This window comes from Amblyomma maculatum, chromosome 6 (genome assembly GCF_055883805.1).
Source record: "Amblyomma maculatum isolate TAMU_Amacu chromosome 6, ASM5588380v1, whole genome shotgun sequence".
Classification (NCBI taxonomy): domain Eukaryota; kingdom Metazoa; phylum Arthropoda; class Arachnida; order Ixodida; family Ixodidae; genus Amblyomma; species Amblyomma maculatum.
In genome coordinates this window covers 38,979,582-38,999,634 of record NC_139349.1, presented here as the reverse complement: position 1 = coordinate 38,999,634, position 20,053 = coordinate 38,979,582, and the positions used below count along the sequence as shown (strand labels likewise).

Sequence of the window (20,053 nt, the reverse complement as noted above, 5' to 3'; positions counted from 1 at the left end):
CGAATACGGCAAGAGAACGACATAAGCCCGAGCCTTAAACTCTCAGTCAATGGTACGAAGAAAAAAAAGATGGAACGAAAACGGAGGGTCGTTCTTCACTCCCCGAACAGTTTTAAACCAAAATCCGACTTTCACGTACAGGCAATACACGTTGCGGCAGTGGAAACCTTGAAACTCTTCTTCATATCGGCTTGAGTCTCTCTCTTTCTCTCTCTCTGAAGGCCGAGCCTCCACTAACACCACAGGCGGATTTTAAAGGCCTTAAGACTGCAGACAATGCCTTCTTCTCTTCCACTTTTAATTCCAGAGAACTGCTCCTCTCTATAGGACCACATTTGTTTTTCTTCTCGCATTCTCAGTCCTTTCGCTCCGTACGCGACGCATGGCGGGATTTTCAGCCGGCGGCTCGAGCGACGCGTCACGGCCAAAACACAAGTTCCAATCAATACACAACCATGCATTCCGGCACGGCCTCTTCCGCTTGATAAACAGCCGGGGATTTGCCGCCGCCCCTTTCTTCATTCATCCTTCGACTCTCCTTGGCGATCTGCTTCCGCAGTTACGTGCAGGATGTATAAGGTGTAGAGCCTTTGGTTACACCACTTCCATGCTTCGTAATGCCTGCCGAAGGTTTTTAGCGTTTAATATTACAACTAATACTTTTCTTGGCAACCGGAGTAGCTGAGGGCAACGGCTGGTTTCGAATAATATGCGTGGGAACGAGTGTAGCCGTGAACGAGACATTGTTGTGAACGTGCCCAAAAGCAGCGTGGGAGAGCGCATTCTCGAGCACGTACTTATGGAAGGCTCGGTGGCGCTGCATCGAAATCGCGAGTCACTGCTAAACCAACATTCCCCACGGGGCTTGGGTGCTGACGTCTGTGTGCGTTCTAGAATTCGATCACGTCCTGTTCCTGTTGTTTTCTCTAATGTTTGCTTTCGCCGGCTTCGAATGCCATTGTTCCAGAAGGCGCTCGCAGCTTGTGCTGTTCATTGACAGAGCTTATCATACGCCAGACGGAGAGCGTCTCGCCGCTTCTTTCAGCGTGCCGGACACGTTTCTTGTCACCGCATATGTGTACGGGGAACACGCATGGCTTATATCGGAGAAAAACCAAGGATAAACGACCACTCGCAGTCTGAGAAAAAGAAAAAAAAAAGGAAAAAGAAACCAGAACGGCGAGAAAAAGAATCGTCGCAGTGAGAAAAGTTGTTTTTGTGCTTTATTCTTGAATCGGTTATCGGCGACGCGGGTAAAATAAAGCACTGTTTGTTGGTCTGCATTTTTGCCGCCACCGCGCTTTAAGGCTTTTCATTTCTTTTTTTTTTTTTTTTCTCTTCCGCCAGCCCTGCTCTATCCGCTTTTTCGTCCGGCCCTTTGAAAATGCGAGACTTATTACCCCTTTACAGGACCGGAACGCCATTCCTTGGTCGCACCGCTTAAATCCGCGTTTCTGAAAGGGGGTTCCGGCATCCGTGCGAATCAGCTAATGGACGGCCTTCGATCGGCTTTGTTGTTCGCGAGAAAGGGGAATCGCGTCCTTGATCACGAAAGTGTGATTTGGTTCCGTGCGTGCATATTTGCAGCGCACATTACGTGAACGCGCGAGAAGTATTACCGTTGCCGTTGGATGCTCAGTCCGAAAACCCGTTATTTCACTCGTATGGGTTGTGGCTAGCCTACAAGAGACGCCGCAGTAGATATCTCCAGAGCAGCTTTGGCTCTCTTACAATGCTTCGCCTTCCCATAAGATCTGCACAAGCGTTACTGAACTGGACACCTAAATTTCGTGATATTTTTTTTTTTTTTTTTTTTGCATTGATGCGTAAGATGCTACTACACCCGCACTGTTAAAAGTATTCGCGTGCGACCAATAAACAATTTACATTCACATCTTTCTCTATTTTTTTTTTGTTTCGATTCCAACATCTATATGAAGTCAAAGGTCCTTGTAGGTCACGCCAGGCATGAGAAGTCTTCCACATAATTTCTGTATCCCAACATTTTCATTTGCCAATAAAGTTGTAGTTGACCTCACTTAACTACGGCTCTTGAGACAAGCTGGCTTCAGCATTGCAGAGGTCTGAAATGACGAGGAAACGATTATACCGCACTTTTTTCATGCTAGGTTTGTGGGGTTTAACGCCCCAAAGAGACACAGGCTATGGGAGACGCCGTAGTCGAGCGTTCCGGAAGTTTTTATACACACCTTAAGAAATAATCGTCACTAAACACGGCATCTGCTTACGTTATTAGAAACTCCTCAGTTCGCAAGTAAACCTTTTTCATCTTTTTTTAAGGGGCAACTCTGCCTTTGAAACAAGAGGTGAGGATAAACATTGCTTACTGGCTTTTGAGTGACTTGTGGAAGCTATACGAATAATTAAGAGACAAAGCAAAGCGGTGCGGCAAATGAATCACTACAAATGCGATCGGTTTGGATGAGGAATATTAGGATCGGCATTCATTTTGACCAGAGCCACATAAATTTAGACAAAATGCACAGTCACGAGGAGTGGATGCGGAGTGATCGCCTCCTGCAAATCATTTCGATAGAAGGAAACATAATGTATTCGCCCCTGCGCGTCTAAAAGAAAAGAAGCGATGTTCTGAATAAATGGTGGAAAACCGGTACCCGCTTCAGTCGAGACTAGGCCAGTCGCTCTATCAGCGATGCTGACCAGAATGACGTAACAGGTAACTGCTGAGTTGATATACTGGGTGTTCCATCTAGGAGTAACATAGATTTAATAGCGAATGCGTTAGGGAGCACACGTGCTCCGATAACTCCATCTGTGGTGGAACGAAATTGCTTTCGCTTGACAAGGTGACGTCACAAAAACGTGGCGAAGCATAACAAGAGTGATAGGAATGGCGTCACTACATAATTACTCATCGGTCTATATACATGGCCGTGACGCCATTCCACCACTGTTACGCAATGTCACGGCCTCCGAAGATAGGCTCCACGGTCAATCAACAGGACGCAGCAGGAAGATTTAAAAATACGGTTAGCCCTAGCGCAATGAAACCAATCCAGAGCTGTTCATAGTAGTCTATGCTAACCTCTAGTATTTTTTTTCGTTCACTAATGTAGATCATTAGTGACGACTAATTAGCAATTTTTGTAATTATTGGCTTGAGAGAAAAACTGTCAATGCAAAAGTTGTAGATCTTCTCGAAAAAACAGGTAGCTACGTTGTTTTCATCACGTTACAACTTACGCCGCCCTATTTATAGGCCTTGAAAAAAATGGTGTCATGTGACCAGCTGTTACTTTAAACCACTCGCCAAGTGCGTGCAACCAGCTTCATCGTAGAGAGCACGGCCCAGAAAAGCAGATTTTGTAATCTCGGGCGCGACCCGAGGTTTAAAGTGACGCCGCCGACACAAGGATGTTTTCTTTTTCTTTTTTTTTGAGCCAGGCGTCGTTTTCGGCTGGTAAAAATATCACTTTGAGTAAACGCACTACAAAAGTAGCTAATTAGTCTCCACTAATAATTTAAATTTAGTGAATGAACAAAATACTGGAGGTTATAATAGGCTACTCTGAACAGCTCTGAATTGGTTTCACTATGCTAGAGCTAACCGTGTGTTTTAAAATCTTGGTCCAAGTTAGCCGGGACACCCAATATATATAGATATAGTTCTTGGTCTTATGCAACCACCTCATACCGCGCAATTTCTTTTGTGCCGCTATTGCATCACACACTTAAGAGTGTTTAGGCGCACTCAGAATTCTTAAAGAAGACCAAGTGTCCTAGCGAGTGAAACCATTTAAGTGCTCTTGAGAGTCTCATTCCATACGTATGCAGCAATAGCTTTTTCGTTCTAGAAATTTATGCAATTAATAACAACTAATAAGGTAATGTTTAAATTACTGGTGTCTCAGGAAGTTGTGGATATCGTACTGAAAAGCATCCGGCTTAACCGTTTGCACCAAAGTGCCATTTAAGCATCTTAAATAAACTTAAACATATTTGAATTGTGTTCACTCGGAGTGTTTCATTGCTCAATACAATCTTTATTGTGCTTTAATTACGCAGTCGCTCAACTAGTTTGAAAAATTTGGGACGCTTTGTTTTGGGTGTGTCACCGCAGCAAAGGAGTTCAACGAGAATTTAGAAATAATAAGAACGAGAGGTTAACGATGGCGCATCAGGCTTCGCTAGAATTTCACATGCCTGAGGGAATTGTAGCTGTATATTAGGTTTTGAAAGTTTGAAATGGAAACCTTTTATATTTAAGCCATGGCTGCATATATATCTTTTGAACAAACTGACAGAAGCAAAGTTTGGGGATACTTAGAATACTAGACGTTTATGCACACAATGTTGGTATAAAAAAAAATTAAATTGTGAAGATGTACGACGGACGGGAAGAGTGGGAGAACAAATCTCTTATCTAGAGCGGCACAGGGGAAGAAACACGCAACACGCACGAGCGCTGGTACCGTTCACTGCTGTATGAACCCGCCTCCCCCTCCCATATATTTTACAAGTTATTATGATGTTTAGCTACCGCATTTGGAAGTTGAAAGGAGTTGCGGAGGTGTGAAAGACACCCAAGTTTTCCATACATAACATATCTGCACAGAGAAGAAACCTTTAAGCGATATCAGCGGACTCGAAGGGGGAGAACAAGCTAGTCGATCGTGGAATAAAAGGGGGCGGCAAGATGTTACGAGAATGAGAATCCTTGCGTTAGTGCTTCCAAGTGAGGTCAGCATTGTGTCCACGACACTGCGAAGAAAACAGCATTCGTTCATATGAGCTGTTTCTGTGTGCACCCGAGTCCTACACACTTGGGTTCACACCATAAGACGCGTGCTGACGCGCATCGGCATCTAAACACGCATCCGCAGGAATCGATCCGACACAGCCCCGGAAAGGTGTATACGGAGTGTCAATAGAGCGAATAAGAAGGTACGCGACTTGAGCTTCAGACGAGGTAGGCAGCACGCGGTTGTGGGCGCATCCGTTGTCTAGAAGTGCGGCAGTAACTTCCGGCGAAGTCAAATAAGCTCGCAGCGAGGAAGCGCCGGTAGGCGGAGATCAGGAGCATCAGGAGGGAGAGGGAGGAGGAGCGGGTTTCGCATTTCAGCGCGACCAATCCGAACCGCCCCTCGCCGACTCTGCTCGACTGGTGTCCTCTGGCGGCAGCCCTTTCGCGTTGTTTGTTCTCCGACGAAGCGATGCATCCCCGTCGCTTCTTCCTAACTCCCTCGTATCCCCGCAATCTAGCGACCAAGCTTGCAGCTCGGGCGACGCTGTATTTCAATTCGACAGCGATGAATATATCTGGTAGGAAAAATAAAATCGCGCAACCTCACCTAGTTCCCTGTTCTTGGCTTTATGGGTCGAAAGAGTGCGCGCTTCGTTTAACAAGCCGCGTCAGGCAAGGAAATTTCGCGATATCGATTTGGACGATGCACTGCGTCTGTATTTTGTGTGAGCATTTTTGGCTTATGTACCGAGTCTGTATTTGGTGTGAATATTGCGCTTCATCTTATATCTGCGCCTTCTGAAGAAATAGCGCGCGAAATGTGCTTTGTCTTCATTTTTATTCCAAGTTCATCATCGCGCAGCGTACCCCGCGCGGCCCAGTAATAATGCAATCATGGCGATAACTGACTGCAAAGCAGAAGACGAAGGCTGCCACAAGTCGCCGGCGGGATCCGAGCATATGATCTCCGAATTTCGCTTCCGGTGCTCTATCGACAAAGCTACGGCGACAGCTGTTAATTGCTGTACATTCTTAGGCATTCATGCTGTGTGTAACGTATTCTTGGATGGATGGAATATAGGAGCGTCCCCTTTGAAACGGGGTGGTAGCAGTAGCTATCATGCTCATCTTTCTCCCTATATCTTAATTATTGATTGAGATTGGTTAACTAAACCATCATTCTATTTCTTAAATTTTTTGTTTCTACATTACTAACATTGTGTCACTTCTCTGCTTTTAAGCCACCAATCTTCCAGTCGTTTTTTGCTAGTTTCCACCGCCGGTTTATTCACCCGGCCACTGTTATCTCTAAGCCCCAGAGCTTCAGGAACAGTGATTGCGCCTGCATCAACTTCCGGATGAATACCATTACATTCGAGTATAATACGGTCAATTGTTTCACTGGAGTTACCACATACAGCACATGCGTCATCTCCATTGTTAAATTTCTTTTTGTAGCTGCGTGTTCTAAGGACCCTTATCTAGCTTCAAAAAGTAGGGCACTGCCTCTTGAGTTATCAAAGAAATCTTCCTTCCTGATCTGCATTTTCCACTTTCGGTATAATTCCACACTGTTTCTTTTCCATCAAATTTATCCAATTTTTACCTTCTGTGTTTTTCACCTGTTGCTTAATGCTCTTTATTTCTCCGTCCTTGTGACTAGCATGCTTACTAGTTAGTTTCCTAGTTCTTTTCCTCCATTGTGAGTCAACGCTTTTTAAGTACAGGTATTGAAATACTTTAGCTGCCCATTTGTTACTGTCCAATTTCCTCAGGCCTTCCTCATATAATATTTTACTCTGAGCTTCCCGCACTTCGAAAGATGCCCAGCCCATATCTTTCTGTACCGCCTCATTTGTAGTTTTGCCGTGGGCACCTAGTGCTAATCGTCCAACGGATCTCTGATTTATTTCTAATGTCGACTGTACCTCTGATTTTAGGCACAAAACCGCATTTCCGAAAGTAAGTCCGGGCACCATAATTCCTTTCCAAATACCCCTCAAAACCACATACCTATTGTACCCCCACAATATCTTATGCTTCATTATCCCAGCATTCCTTCGCCCTTTGGCCTCAAGTGATTGCTCATGCTTTCCAATGTATGCCAATCCTTCGTTTACCCATACCCCGAGATACTTATAATCTTCTACTCTGGGTATTTCATGTCCCTGTATTTTAAGACATTGATCAGTTGATCCGTTGAAAATCATCAGACCCGACTTAACTGCGCTAAATCTGAAGCCTAGAGCGTCCCCTTCATCTCCGCAATACCTAACTAGAGTTTGCAATATTTTCCAGACTCTCAGCTAGCAGCACAATATCGTCTGCATACATCAAACCGGGGAGGCGCTGCTCTACCGCCTATCCACCTAATCTATATGAGAGGTTAAAACCTAGGTTACTCTCTTGTATCCTCCGTTCCAGGTTTATCATATAAAGCATGAACAGCACCGGTGATAGAGGACAGCCTTGTCTTAATACTTTGCATACTTCGACATCTTCCGTACTTCTTATCCCTTCCCACGTAATTTCTACTTTGTTATCCCGGTATATTTCCTGTAGGAACTCTATTATCTCATAACCGATACCTTCTTATTTTACTACGTTCCACAGGAGTTCCCTGCTTACGTTGTCGTACGCCCCATTTATGTCCAGGAAGGCCAAATACAAAGGTCTATTTTCCATTCTAGATATTTCGATGCATTGGGTAAGCATGAACAGGCTATCATCTAAGCGCCTACCATTTCTAAAGCCGTTCTGAAGTTCTCCGAGTATCTTGTTACTTTCTACCCATGCTTGCACCTTTAATTTCACCGCCTGCATGGCTAACCTGTACATAACAGATGTTATGGTAATCGGCCTGTAGGATTTTATGTGCATCCTGTCTCCTTTCCTTTTATAAATCAAATTCATTTTACTCTGCCGCCAGCTGTCCGGAATTTGCTTATTCGTTATGACTGTTTCCAGAGCTTTTAACAACGTTTCCTTACTTTTTGGACCGAGTTCATTAATCAGCTTGATCGGAATTCCATTTATTCCTGTAGATGTGTTTTTAGGAATATTTTTTTTCTGCCTTTTTCCAGTTTAGATTGGTCAGTTCTAAGCTGCTTTGTATTCTGCTACCTTGTGTTGCTTCCTGATTTGCGGAGATTACCCTATTGTCGCTCTTAAATGACTTAAATGATGTAATGTAGTGTTCATCAGCGCCACCTGCATAGAAGACGGACCTGAAATCCGGAGATAGTAAATTCGGATCCCGCCGATGGCACGTGGATGTTTTTTTATTGTGTTTCATAACAAGTTATCTCCATGATTACATTATTACTTCACATTGATCAACACCACCACTAATAAGAATCAAGCGGCTCGTTGACCCCTCAGGAAGCATGCTAGACCGTGAATGGCGTTGATAGCTTGCAGTTCCGATTCTGAGCTTGTTACCGTTATGACTGGGATCCCGGCTGAGGTTCACGTAGCTGGAACACAGGGACCAAGCGAGTCTGGTGTGCGGCAGCCAACGAAGACGCCCAGTTCGTGGCGGCAACGACGGGTTCCATCGCCACCACGTGCTGGCGGCCAACCACCTCACCGGGTCGGAAGGATGAGGAGCGACCCGTTCATTTATCATTACCCGCCTGGCGCTCGCGGGGGTGACCACGATGAATTTTTCTCTACTGTTGGCGAAACCAAATGCACGAAACTTTGCGCCGTACGGGAGTGCTCGTGATATTCCAAGAATTAGGTGCCGTGGGAAAGTGGCCTTTGCCAGGGACGGACTTCTCGGACATCCCGGACTGTCTCAACTTGGTGCTGGATTTCCAACGCCAGCTTAAAATCGCCATCGACACCAATGAGGTTAACCCTCGCCACATGAAGGTGTGCGAGGAGGCTCAAGTACCACTGTCGGTAGTGGGCGGCACTTCGAATGCTCGTAAGTGTCTCCCTGGGACTGATTATCCCCAGCTCCCTAGCTGGGGACAACAAGCAGTATTTAGGAGGTGGAGTTGTATGCACCTGCTCAGTTGAGCTTCTGTTCTCTTTTCGCGACTTGTACATACTCCATTATGTGGAAAGTGTACATAAACGCTTTTCTTCGCTCACCTATCCTGGCTTCTCCTGCCTCGATGTCTCTTCTGCTCCTAGCAAGTGTTCAGTGAAGCCTAGGTCCCCGAACCCCGGTTGCATCACTGTACAACGACCATGTACAGAAGAGAAAGGTCGCACTATAGTTTTTGAGCCGAACTTTTATTCGTCATCTGTTCGCTGCTCTTTTAGCTGTGAGAATCTTCTCATTCCGGCTGCGCCGTTTTCTTCGAGTTTAGGTGGTAATTACTCATTGACAGCGAAATATAGTTTCTCTAAAGTGAGCATAAATACGTCATCAACTAAAGTCCCACGGCACAAAACATAACGAGAGAAGACATGAAGCAACAGGCTTACGTGGTTGCACTGAAGTGAGTAGAACGAGCACTGTCCTCCTTCAGCGGGAGACAGAATGACAAAACGGAGAGACACGATGACAGAGACAAAAAAAAAAAAAAAAGAAACTAGAAGAAATAAGTCTGATGTTGGAGCAAACATCCTGCCCCTTACGGTAACACCCAAATGCCAAGAATAGGAACAAAAAACAAAGGCCTCGTCTCCGAACGAAAAATAGGATAAACTATCGTATGTTAGGTTTTGCTTACTTTGTCCTTCTACGAGAGTGTCTCTCTGTTTACCTTGTGCAGATTGATTTGGACCGCGAATCTCCCCAGACTCGTCAAGCTGCTTGTCACAGAAGGGAAGCAGGGGGGGGGGGGGGGGGGGGGGTAGGGGAAAGAGCAACAGCACGAACAAATGTGAACAGCCAAAGGGAAAAAGGGCACCATCGGATTCTTCGATTATCGAATGCGTGATCAGCGTGTCTCGAACCTTTCACGTAAGAAATGCCGCCTTCTCCCGCTCGGAAAACCACTGTCGCCTCCTCTTTCCAAATAAGAAACTTCGGCGCTGCCGCGTTTTCCTTTTCTGTCACCCCCGGTTTCGTCGAAGTGGTATTGCATACGTACACTAGGCGCTTGTTTACAGAACCGATGGAACGCGGCGGACTACAGCCGATGCAGGGCTTTCGTTGGGAATATAGAAAATAAAGGGACAGGGATGAAAAGCGAATGCACTTGCGCGCGCAAACAAGTACGTGTAAACACAACCTCTTACTCGCTCGCACGCACGCACGCGCACACACACACACACACACACACACACACACACACACACACACACACACACACACACACACACACACACACACACACACACACACACACACACACACACACACACACACACACACACACACACACACACACACACACACACACACACACACACACACACACACACACACACACACACACACACACACACACACACACACACACACACACACACACACACACACACACACACACACACACACACACACACACACACACACACACACACACACACACACACACACACACACACACACACACACACACACACACACACACACACACACACACACACACACACACACACACACACACACACACACACACACACACACACACACACACACACACACACACACACACACACACACACACACACACACACACACACACACACACACACACACACACACACACACACACACACACACACACACACACACACACACACACACACACACACACACACACACACACACACACACACACACACACACACACACACACACACACACACACACACACACACAAAATAACATGCCCCTACTTCCATGTAAGCATGCGTGAGGGCATGAGAAATCAGGCATGACAAGGATTTTTCTTCTGAAAGTGAAAGTTCTTCTGAGAGGTGTGACACATATTTTCGAGACTTGTGCAAAATCACCTGAACAGAGAAGAAAGAAAAATGACAAAAAATAAATAAAACAAACAATGATCGAATGTGTGCAGCGGCTTAGGCCATGTAGTCTGAAATGTGGACCTCTTTGGAAAATTGGACAACAAATGCCTCCGTTCGCAACATTGCCGGCAGAAATAAAGGTTTTCTTCAATAAGCTTCGTAAAAGAAAACAGAGGTAATACACCTTCAAGCTACGTATGAATCAAAATTATTAAAAGGCTCCGCTCCTTGTCCGCCATGCGTATGTGCCATTACGATAGAGGACAGCACCAGCACCACCACCACCATCATCATCATAATGTACGTATGAATCGATCCCGAGCCCTTGTAGTGTATTGATTACACGAACCACTTTTAAATACTCCGGAAAGCTGCAAGGACGTAAAGCTACGGCGAGAAACTGTTAGAGGGAAATAATTGCCTGCTAGTTGTTACGTCACAGCTGTTGTTTTCTAATAGCGCACGATATGTCATAGACTCGTCAACACTCAAAGTGTTTCTCTACTGCTTGCCGTGGTAACTCTTGCAATCCTAAGAACTGCGCAAGAAATAAAACAAAAAAGCATTTGGTTGACACAGAGGTTCTATATATCTCCTTGGTTCATACTGTTTTTCTCCTGCCTATTAAAGCAAGGCCGCTGCTGTGACAGGAACATAACATAATCTAGTGTAACAAAATAAACAAAGGAAAGTTTGTCCAGGAGATCAAAGGGAGAGTTTTTAAATTAAAGATAACAACGTATTGATTACAAAAAAAGAATAACTTCACGGAGCCAGTTAACGCGAATACGAAGCGAAGCTGACCGCAAGAAAATGATTGCCCTCATTTTGGACTCGTCACGTTCGTTCCATTGCGTCTGTTAGTGCTCAAGACGCCTTTTTTTTTTTTTTTTTTCAAGTCCCTGCTGCGTTTTCTTGCACCGGGTGTTTCAGCGAAATTTTGAGAATTATGAAAAATAAGAATAGAAAAAAAAATTTTGACAGGAGGAAACTTTCAGCCACGATTGACGAAATTTTCGGTAAACACTCTTCAAACTATATAGCCAATGAAGTAAATCTCTCTAATTAACTTTTAAAATAACAAAGTTGGGTGCTTTGTTCAAGGTCGCGCTGTGAGGTACACAAAATCATTTCGAAACAAAAAATAAGTGAAACGTGTCGACGCCAGTATTAGAACCGCCATCCATCCATGCCCCAACCGAGCACGCGAACCACTACTGATCGCCGTGTTGGCTCAGAGCTTCATTCCATATCGCTATTGGTGACGGCGCACCAGGCCCGTATAGCAGGCGAGGAAGGCCGCGAAAGTGCTCCACGGCGTAAGAGGCTAAAGCAGCTTATAATCCCACTCGTTTCAGTGCGAAAAGCCGTTGAGTGCCTTATTGGTGACGCGCATGCACTGATTGGTAGATTGGATTGGATTGGTAGAAGTCAGCATGCAAAGTTCAAGAAAGAAGTTGGCGTCTTCTGCCCTAGAGACAGACTCGGGAGTGGGAACCACTGCTCCTGATGTTCGTTTTCTATACCCTGACTTTCGGAGGCTGCCGATCTGTATGCTACAATGCGTCGAGCAAGCGTAAGCATAATTCTATTAAGCCAAAAGTCTTTTAAGCTTATAAGTGTGGACAGGATTTTTGCGTCTGCGGAGGTTGTCAAACCGTCACTGTCGATAAATGAATTGATCGATGAGTAAAAGAACGGTTGCGTGAGGATAGAGGGAGAAAAAAAAAATGTGTTTGCAAAATTTCGTTTATACGGAATAAGCAGTTAATTAGAGCCAGAAAAGTGAATTTGACGTCAAAATAGCTAAATACGTCGATATAGTGTGCAGACGGCAAAACAGCCTAGGACGTCGAAATTCTGAAAAATACGTCAAAATTGTAAAAAGAAACGTGCAAGAACGTTGTAAAGCTTTATGTCAGGCCTCGTCATTGCTTTAAAACATCGAAAACAGTCAGTCAAGCTTAAAAGAGGAAAAATAGAAGTAGAGAAAGAAGAGTAAAAACCGTAAAAAAAGAAAAAAAAGAACACACACAAAAAAAGAGAAAAGCAGAAAGAGAAAAGCAGAAAGAGAAAAGCAGAAAGAGAAAAGAAGCAGAAAAATTGAGAAAAAATGAGAAAATAAAAAGAAGAGAAAAACCAAATGAGTGCAAACAGTTGCAGGAAAAGCTTTTGCCTTAACGCACCTCAGATATCTAAGTGCCTCCGACGAGTTTTTTTCCGGTGCTGCTTTTGGCTGCTGGAGACTTCAAATGACCGGAACAAATGACATTTCAGTCACGCAACTGCTCCGTTTGGACGGTGAAGTTTCTTTTTCTGCTCTCATTTTATTTTATCAGAGGAGAGATGACGAGGAGGGGCAGGGGTGTGTGGCGTACGCTAACACACGTAGGCCAGGCGTCGCTTTAAAACTGCGATTCTATCCGCAGAAGTTGTTAGTAACAATCAACGATGTGCAGCCACCTCTTGTATGAGCAGAATACTTAACTGTAAGACGACAATTTCGTCCGTGATGCACATTTACATTAAAAAATACCGCGTGAAAGCTATTCTTTTCAAATGCATGTCGTCTATATGGTTTCTTCCATGTGGTATTTATTCTCGAAGCCAAAACTTGAATTTGAGAGCGCTCTTAATAACAAAGAAACGTGTCCTGAAACGGCTGATTACGTATCCGACAAAATGAAAAGGGGAAGGTATAAAAGGATATGTTATTGTAGGAACAGGTGATAGGCACCATGCAAGCAAAACTCTCTCGATACTTGTTTACCCGCAGTGCATAGCGACATCCCAGGAGGGAGTCATCTGCTGTGGTGGTACCTTGCTTTGTGGAACGAAAGCACAAACCTCACGAAGCGCTTTTGCCATTTTTCGGCAACGCATGGAATTATGCGGACGCAGCCAGCGGAAGTCTGATGTCTAACCATTTTCTACTTCATAACTGAGCTTCTTCGTGCCTCTACGACGCCTCTTGATAAGCCTGACCTTTTATAGCTAACCACTTCAAGTGCTACAGGTTCTGGCTCGAGACCACAGTTGGTGCCACAGGTTCTCCCTCTTCCTACCAGCGCCCAGGCGCTAGCCTGCCTCGTACCTTCTCTCCGTCGCCAAGGTTGGATGGCAACCAGCGTACCGGAAGTCGTTCGTGGCTTCACGACGGAATTCGAAGCGTGAGGCAGGGCGTTAGCGGTATCCTATAATTAGACAGGAAACCTCGCATGCCGGAATGCAGCCGTGCGAACTGGCTTCACCACATCGCTCGGGGGCCGCACTTCGGGGAGAGACGTCGTACGAGGGAACGGGGGAAGAGGCTTGTCAGGAGCCTACCACGCCTTGCACGGCATACGTGCTTGACTGGATGTTGGCACATTATTACTACGCAGAAAACACGAAGGAATAGATAAACTAAGCTAGTAGCGTGCGCAGGTCAGTCTGGTTTCGCAGGCGGAAATGTAGGAGGTACGTGTTGAGCGAACCCATAGCCAGGTGGCCGAGTCTCGTGAGAAATGCACGCAGCAGTCGCATTTTGAGCCGCAGCTCGACGAGGTAAACAAGTAAAGCAATGAGCCTGGGTGAAGGGGAAGCGGAACGACGAAAGTGAGGCGAGCTATAGAAAGCAAGTTGCCGTTCACCCCTCTACAGGTCACAATGCTTTTGTGTGTTTTGTTTTGCTTCGTTTTATTGCTTCTTAGAAAAATGACCGGTGTGCTGAATTATAATCATGCAGTCATAGCGCGTTAGCATCAGATATTCTTCTTGGTTTCAGTTGCTTGCCTTATTCTCGTATTTTCGTATTTAGTAAATACCTTGCCATGTACTCCGTTTTTCCCATTGAAGGTTCTTGCTCAACATTGTCGAGAAAGCTGTTGACCAGCGTTGCTTTGCTCTTTCGATCTGAGTCGTGCTTAGCCAATTAATAGTTATTGTAATTTTAGTCACGTCTTTATTCACTCCCGTGGCAGCCACCTCTACCTCTTCTCTTCTACAAATAGAGAGGAGGAGCTCCCTCCACTTTGTCACCTGCCACCTGTGGCAGGTGGTCTCTGTGCACAACATTGCACCTTGCTTCGGCCACCTTTTTTTTCCGATGGGGCTTCTAAAGCTGACACATTATTTTATGTTCATAGGTAAGCTTCGGAGGCTTTTTTGCTTGAATTTTAATGCGAAGGGGTTTCTTGTGTCATGAGCCTGTCATCAAAGCGTGTCCTTACGAACTGACACGTCAGAAAAAAAAAAAACATTTATCCACAGCAGAAATCGAATTACCATCCTCCGTGCCTCAGCAGAGCGCGCTGACCACCACTCAAAGCCGGCTTCCTGCGAACTTGTCTTTAATTGTCCTTGTCTAGCATTAGGACGCTGGATAGTAGTGAGGGAACTAGACAATATTAATAAAGAACAAATCCTAAATAAGGAAATAATTAATAAACTTCAAGACTAAACATAATACAAATTTAAATAAAAATAAAAATGGCGCGTAAATGCATTCGCATTTCGGCACCTAAGCAGACCTAAGTACACCCCTAAAAGTTTTTTCCTTACGCATCGCTGCTACGCGGCAGCGTCGTCTTTGTGTTGCAAGCGGAAGCCTTAATTCTTATAGTCGGCGTTTTTCTTCACGTACTGCATTGGTTGCGGATTTCAGTGGCAGTGCTATTTTGAGAGAAAAGAGCGAGACACACAGGAAAACAGCTTTGGGCAGGGCGTGGCTAGGTTGTCATCCACGTTGCCTTCTTTGCGTGCAAATTTACTCGTTTTTCTTTCATTTCAGCAAAAAAAAAAAAAAAAAAAAAAAAAAAGAACGCATCGAAGGAAACAAAGCATTTTCCAGTGTCGTTCGCACTGACGCATACAATTTGATACTTTGCTCCATCTTTATTTTCTGAAAGGAACTACCGCGGAGGAGGCTTTCTGGAAACTATGGATTCGTTTCTAGCAAGATAAGGGAACGTATTCTGCATAAACACTTTTATTTCCTCAAAGATGCTGAAAATAAAGCAGGAAATGCGCGGCATAAGCCTATCTTTTTAGTTATGGATAAGTCGCTTACTCACGGTGAGCGGTGGCGTGCTTGAAATGTGCAGGCTGTAATCCGACCTCTGTGACAGGAAGGCTGACTCGAAATTTGCAGTTTCATTGACAGCCACGTGCAAGAACTAGGTTGGTATTTTTTGTTTTAGCTTTAGGACCCGAACCAAAGCATGTCAGATCACGCATGCGACAAAAAAGGAAACCTCTCAAAAGCCGTTGAATTGAACAGGCCTTTCGAGGAAATCGTTTCGCAGGTCTCTTCTTACGAAATAAGCTTGTTATGTTGCCGTGTGAAGGTGAAGATAGCGGCGCAAGAAGCAACGCACCCGTAGTCAAAAGGAAGTTGTTTACGGAAAGTCAGCCCACAAGAAGAAAAAACGTTTGGGACCTATTTGGCAGGCAGTTGAGGTGTGGTTGCGATAGCTGTTATGGTTTTGTTAAATTATTCAAAGCTCTGACATGGAACGCATTTTGATCATGCGCACTGTATTCATGTTGGTGGCGTGAAACACGCGACGCTTTATGTGTATAGACGCGGACAAAAGTATACAGAGCGAGAAGTTGCCCTCTGACATTTTTCATGGGATGCCAAACTGAAACTTCAAGGCATGGAATGTTGGAATATGCGTGCTTTTAGCCGATATTAATGGTCTTTCTTGTGGCCGAAAAATGATTAATCTACGCTAGGGAATGCGTGATTGCACTTGGAATGAAGTATGAATATCACGTTCTGCTAACTATGCCTCCCCCCCCCCCCCCCACACACACACACACACACACTTGTACTTCACATAGGGAACAATACCACGTTTTTATTAGCCATTTTTCCCTGCTCAAACGCTGCTTACTTGGGCTGCAATGCCTTTACGTGGGAAGAGACCAGGATGCAAACTATCATATTAGTTATATAGCGTCTAGACAGGGCATCGAAAAAAGCCTCGTTTCATGTACTGATCCACTAGCACAGCTTTTGTCTGCAGTGTTTCTAGCTCTGCCCTGTTGCCACAGTAGAGGTGGTGTGCGTCGCTTTGTCAGTGGCTGAACGAAGAAAGGAAAGAAAAATGTATGAACCTGTCGACTGGCCAGCCCCTATCGGGCTACGATCACTGCTCCGTGCGAATAAGAAGTAAGTGAAAGCGGCGCAAAACCTATCACACCGAAGCGACGACCGAAGCTGTGAGAAAAAGACCAAGTAGTCCTCGCTCTCCGCCCATCTGAAAACCTGCGCATAATGTTGTCTTACTTGACGCGATCGTTCGCGCCCGTGATTACCGCCAAGTTTTCTATGCACTGAGAAGTAGTTTCCCTAGTTCGCTTGCGCTCGTCCTCGTTCTCGAAACCTACATTTTAAGATCGTCATCGCTCTCCTTGGCGAGAGTATCTTAACCAGCAACGGGGTGGTTGGGTTTCTTCCTAGCAAGGCAGTCTGCGCAAGAAAATAGATCTTTTTCTTAGTGATACTTCAGCTCTTCCTTCGATTTTTTAGTTTTCAGTACCGGTTCATAAATTGAGCTGTTTTTGACTGCATGTGTTTAAGTAATAGCAAAAGCTTGGCAGCGTTAATAGGAGGGTGAAAAACCTTGGTTCACAAAAAGACGTTCAGCGCTAAAGGAAAGTCCTTGTGGTCGTTCAAAGCCTGCTAGAAATGAAATTGATCAAAGCGCCTCGCAGTGCCGACAAGTGCACGTATAATACAACACGTTCAATGTCAGGCTGCGGAGATAGCTTCGTCTCCTAATGTGATGCAGGGGACAAGGACGCTGACTTACGCGCTTCGCCTTAGGTTCGAATCATGTTTGTGAGCGCATGTTTGTTGTGGTAGCTATAACGTAGGCTTACCCATTCTCCTAACAGCACCACAGCAATACAGAAAAGCCAGCCCTACGAGCAACGTTAATGTACTCTGGCGAAGCTAAACCGGAAATGGTAAAGCCAGTTTTAGATGTGTGTAATCATCAAAAAATGCGAGAAATGATACTGACTGTTCACTATTTACAGCTCCGTAGCTATTTTAAAGGAAGCATATCTGAAAAGACACAACGAGCAAGGCACAAAAACACCTTGATAGTTTAATCATTAACTCGCTGTTTGCGTGCACAACGCGCAGAATTTGACTTTTTTTTTTTCATACTTGTATTTGTCCTGCTCTTGAGTTTCTTTTTGCTTTGTTTCTCTCCCTCCTCCAACTCATTTTATTGCAGTTTGCGGAACCGACGCTGAAAAAAACGTCTATAATGTCACAATACGACCATAATCAACATGCAGTGCCCTGACACCGCATACACTGTGCTAGTAGGAGCCTCCAAACTGCTTTCCTGATATGCTGGATTGCTACAAATTCGCAGCCGCATTATGAACCATTAGAACTGCGCATATATAGCTGACAGTATTTGTCGACTAAGCTTTTTCCACGTTGCCCAGTTAGATGACCGCACACAACGCGTGGATTCGACAGACTACAAATGTTCATGTCAATAAGCGAATCACAGTAGCACGGGAAATCATTCGGATGACCCCAAATCTCGTTGAACGTCTCGCCGGGCTGCGCTATAATAGACACGGCAAACTTTTCTTCAACATTCCAACATCGTTGGCTACTGCACAAAACTCAATTAAGATTGGCCACAGCCGTATTAATGTCCTAAGACACGCAATATAGCTTCAATAGTGGCCTCAAAATTGCCGCAAAGCGCCCCTATAGCCTAACAAGAATATGGTTAAGCCAAACTCGATGCGTATATGACCTCAGCACAACGTCGCAGCTTCACAACGCGAGCGGCGACTTGAACGTAGATTGAAGGGCAATAAAAATGAGGTTCTCCATCGTTATTGTCCTTCTCTACACAACATTTCTAAAGGAAGCCATCCTCGCAGCTGAAACAAGGAGCAATAAACAAAATGTCTATGCTAGTTGATAATTTCGTTAATTTCATCGCTTTTAAAGAAAAGCGCTTACTTAGGATCCTAGATTATAATGCTTTAAACATGCAGATGTTTAAAGAAGGGAGTGTAATGACTAGCGCGGAGCTCCACTGACGCGCTCGAATGCTTGCGTTGTGTCTAGCGACAAACCGGCATTGTAGCAGGAAACTGTGCAAACAACAATTTAGATAGGAAACAGCTGTAATAATATACCCAGCCACGCTATATATCTCCAATAGTAGCAAAGGTGGCAACCCTGCCAACGGCTCCTTTTACTAATGAGGCTGGTAATGCTTTCCCTTTAAGAAACGATTAGCCAGGATATCATCTGTACGTACATGCTATGCGATGTCCGAAACAAAGCGTCAGGTAAAAAGAAGCCCTTCAAGCTGAAGTTTTATTTTCCTGCCTCCATATTAGCAAAACAGCAAAGCATATGCAAGGACTAGTAGGTATAAAGGACTGCACATTTTTCATGCGTTTGTCCATGCTTCAGATTAATGCTTTCGCTCATGCTTCACTTGAGTCATGACGCACTTACGATCGGACAGCAAACCTACTTGAAGCAACACTCGTAAACGTGGGGTCCCTGCTAAGTATACGTAATCTTACACAGCCTATTAATAAATACCCCTTTTACTAATTTGCATGACTGTGCGCGCATGCCTTTTGGACGGTGTCGCGCATGCGCAGTCTGCTACTTCTCTGAAATCCACAATTAGGAACGCTGCTGCCCCAGCGCAGTGACAACATGGCTGGGCAGAGGCAGGCAAACTTCAAATGGTGTGTAGCAACTGCTAACTAAATAAGCCATAACCGGGTAGAGTGAGGCTCGTTTTTCACTGCTGAAACAGAAGAAACACTCGAACAAAACTGTAATTATGGTAGAAGATTAAATAAGGAACTTTAATAAATTAGGAACAGGGCACTCTAACATTTGTTTCTTCGTTTCTGCTTCTTAATGTAGTATATGGCTTTGCGTATAACATTACGGTTTCCCGTCTATGTTGTTCTATAGGTAAAGTTTACTTACTGTTTGGTAGATAATAAGTGCTCCCAACAAAATGACTTCTAGAAGAATCCACATGGCCGATGCGAACATCTGAAAAACAACAACAGCGGAAGCAGGCATGTCAATCAATCAATCAATCAATCAATCAATCAATCAATCAATCAATCAATCAATCAATCAATCAATCAATCAATCAATCAATCAATCAATCAATCAATCAATCAATCAATCAATCAATCAATCAATCAATCAATCGAAGCTGCGGGAAGTAAACGTGCGGACTAACCAATGTTCCAGATTACTTGCACAGCTAGAGGGATGCACTGTGCTTTAAGGAGGCATTTACTGATTTCTCCTGCGCATTAACTTCACAGTTAAAAATTAAATTACACAATAAGAAGTTTCCAAAGTTCTAAAAAAAAGTT

The 20,053-nt window shown here is 44.6% G+C and overlaps 1 protein-coding gene across 1 annotated transcript in view; it reads right to left on the bottom strand.

Moving 5' to 3' along the window:
- Positions 1 to 20,053, bottom strand: part of smog (G-protein coupled receptor 158 smog) — a 139,644-nt gene that overhangs the window by 41,052 nt on the left and 78,539 nt on the right. The window contains exon 4 of the mRNA XM_084605558.1: positions 19,650 to 19,718. Within this exon, the coding sequence (XP_084461684.1) occupies positions 19,650 to 19,718 (69 nt within the window). The remainder of the gene's footprint in view (positions 1 to 19,649; positions 19,719 to 20,053) is intronic.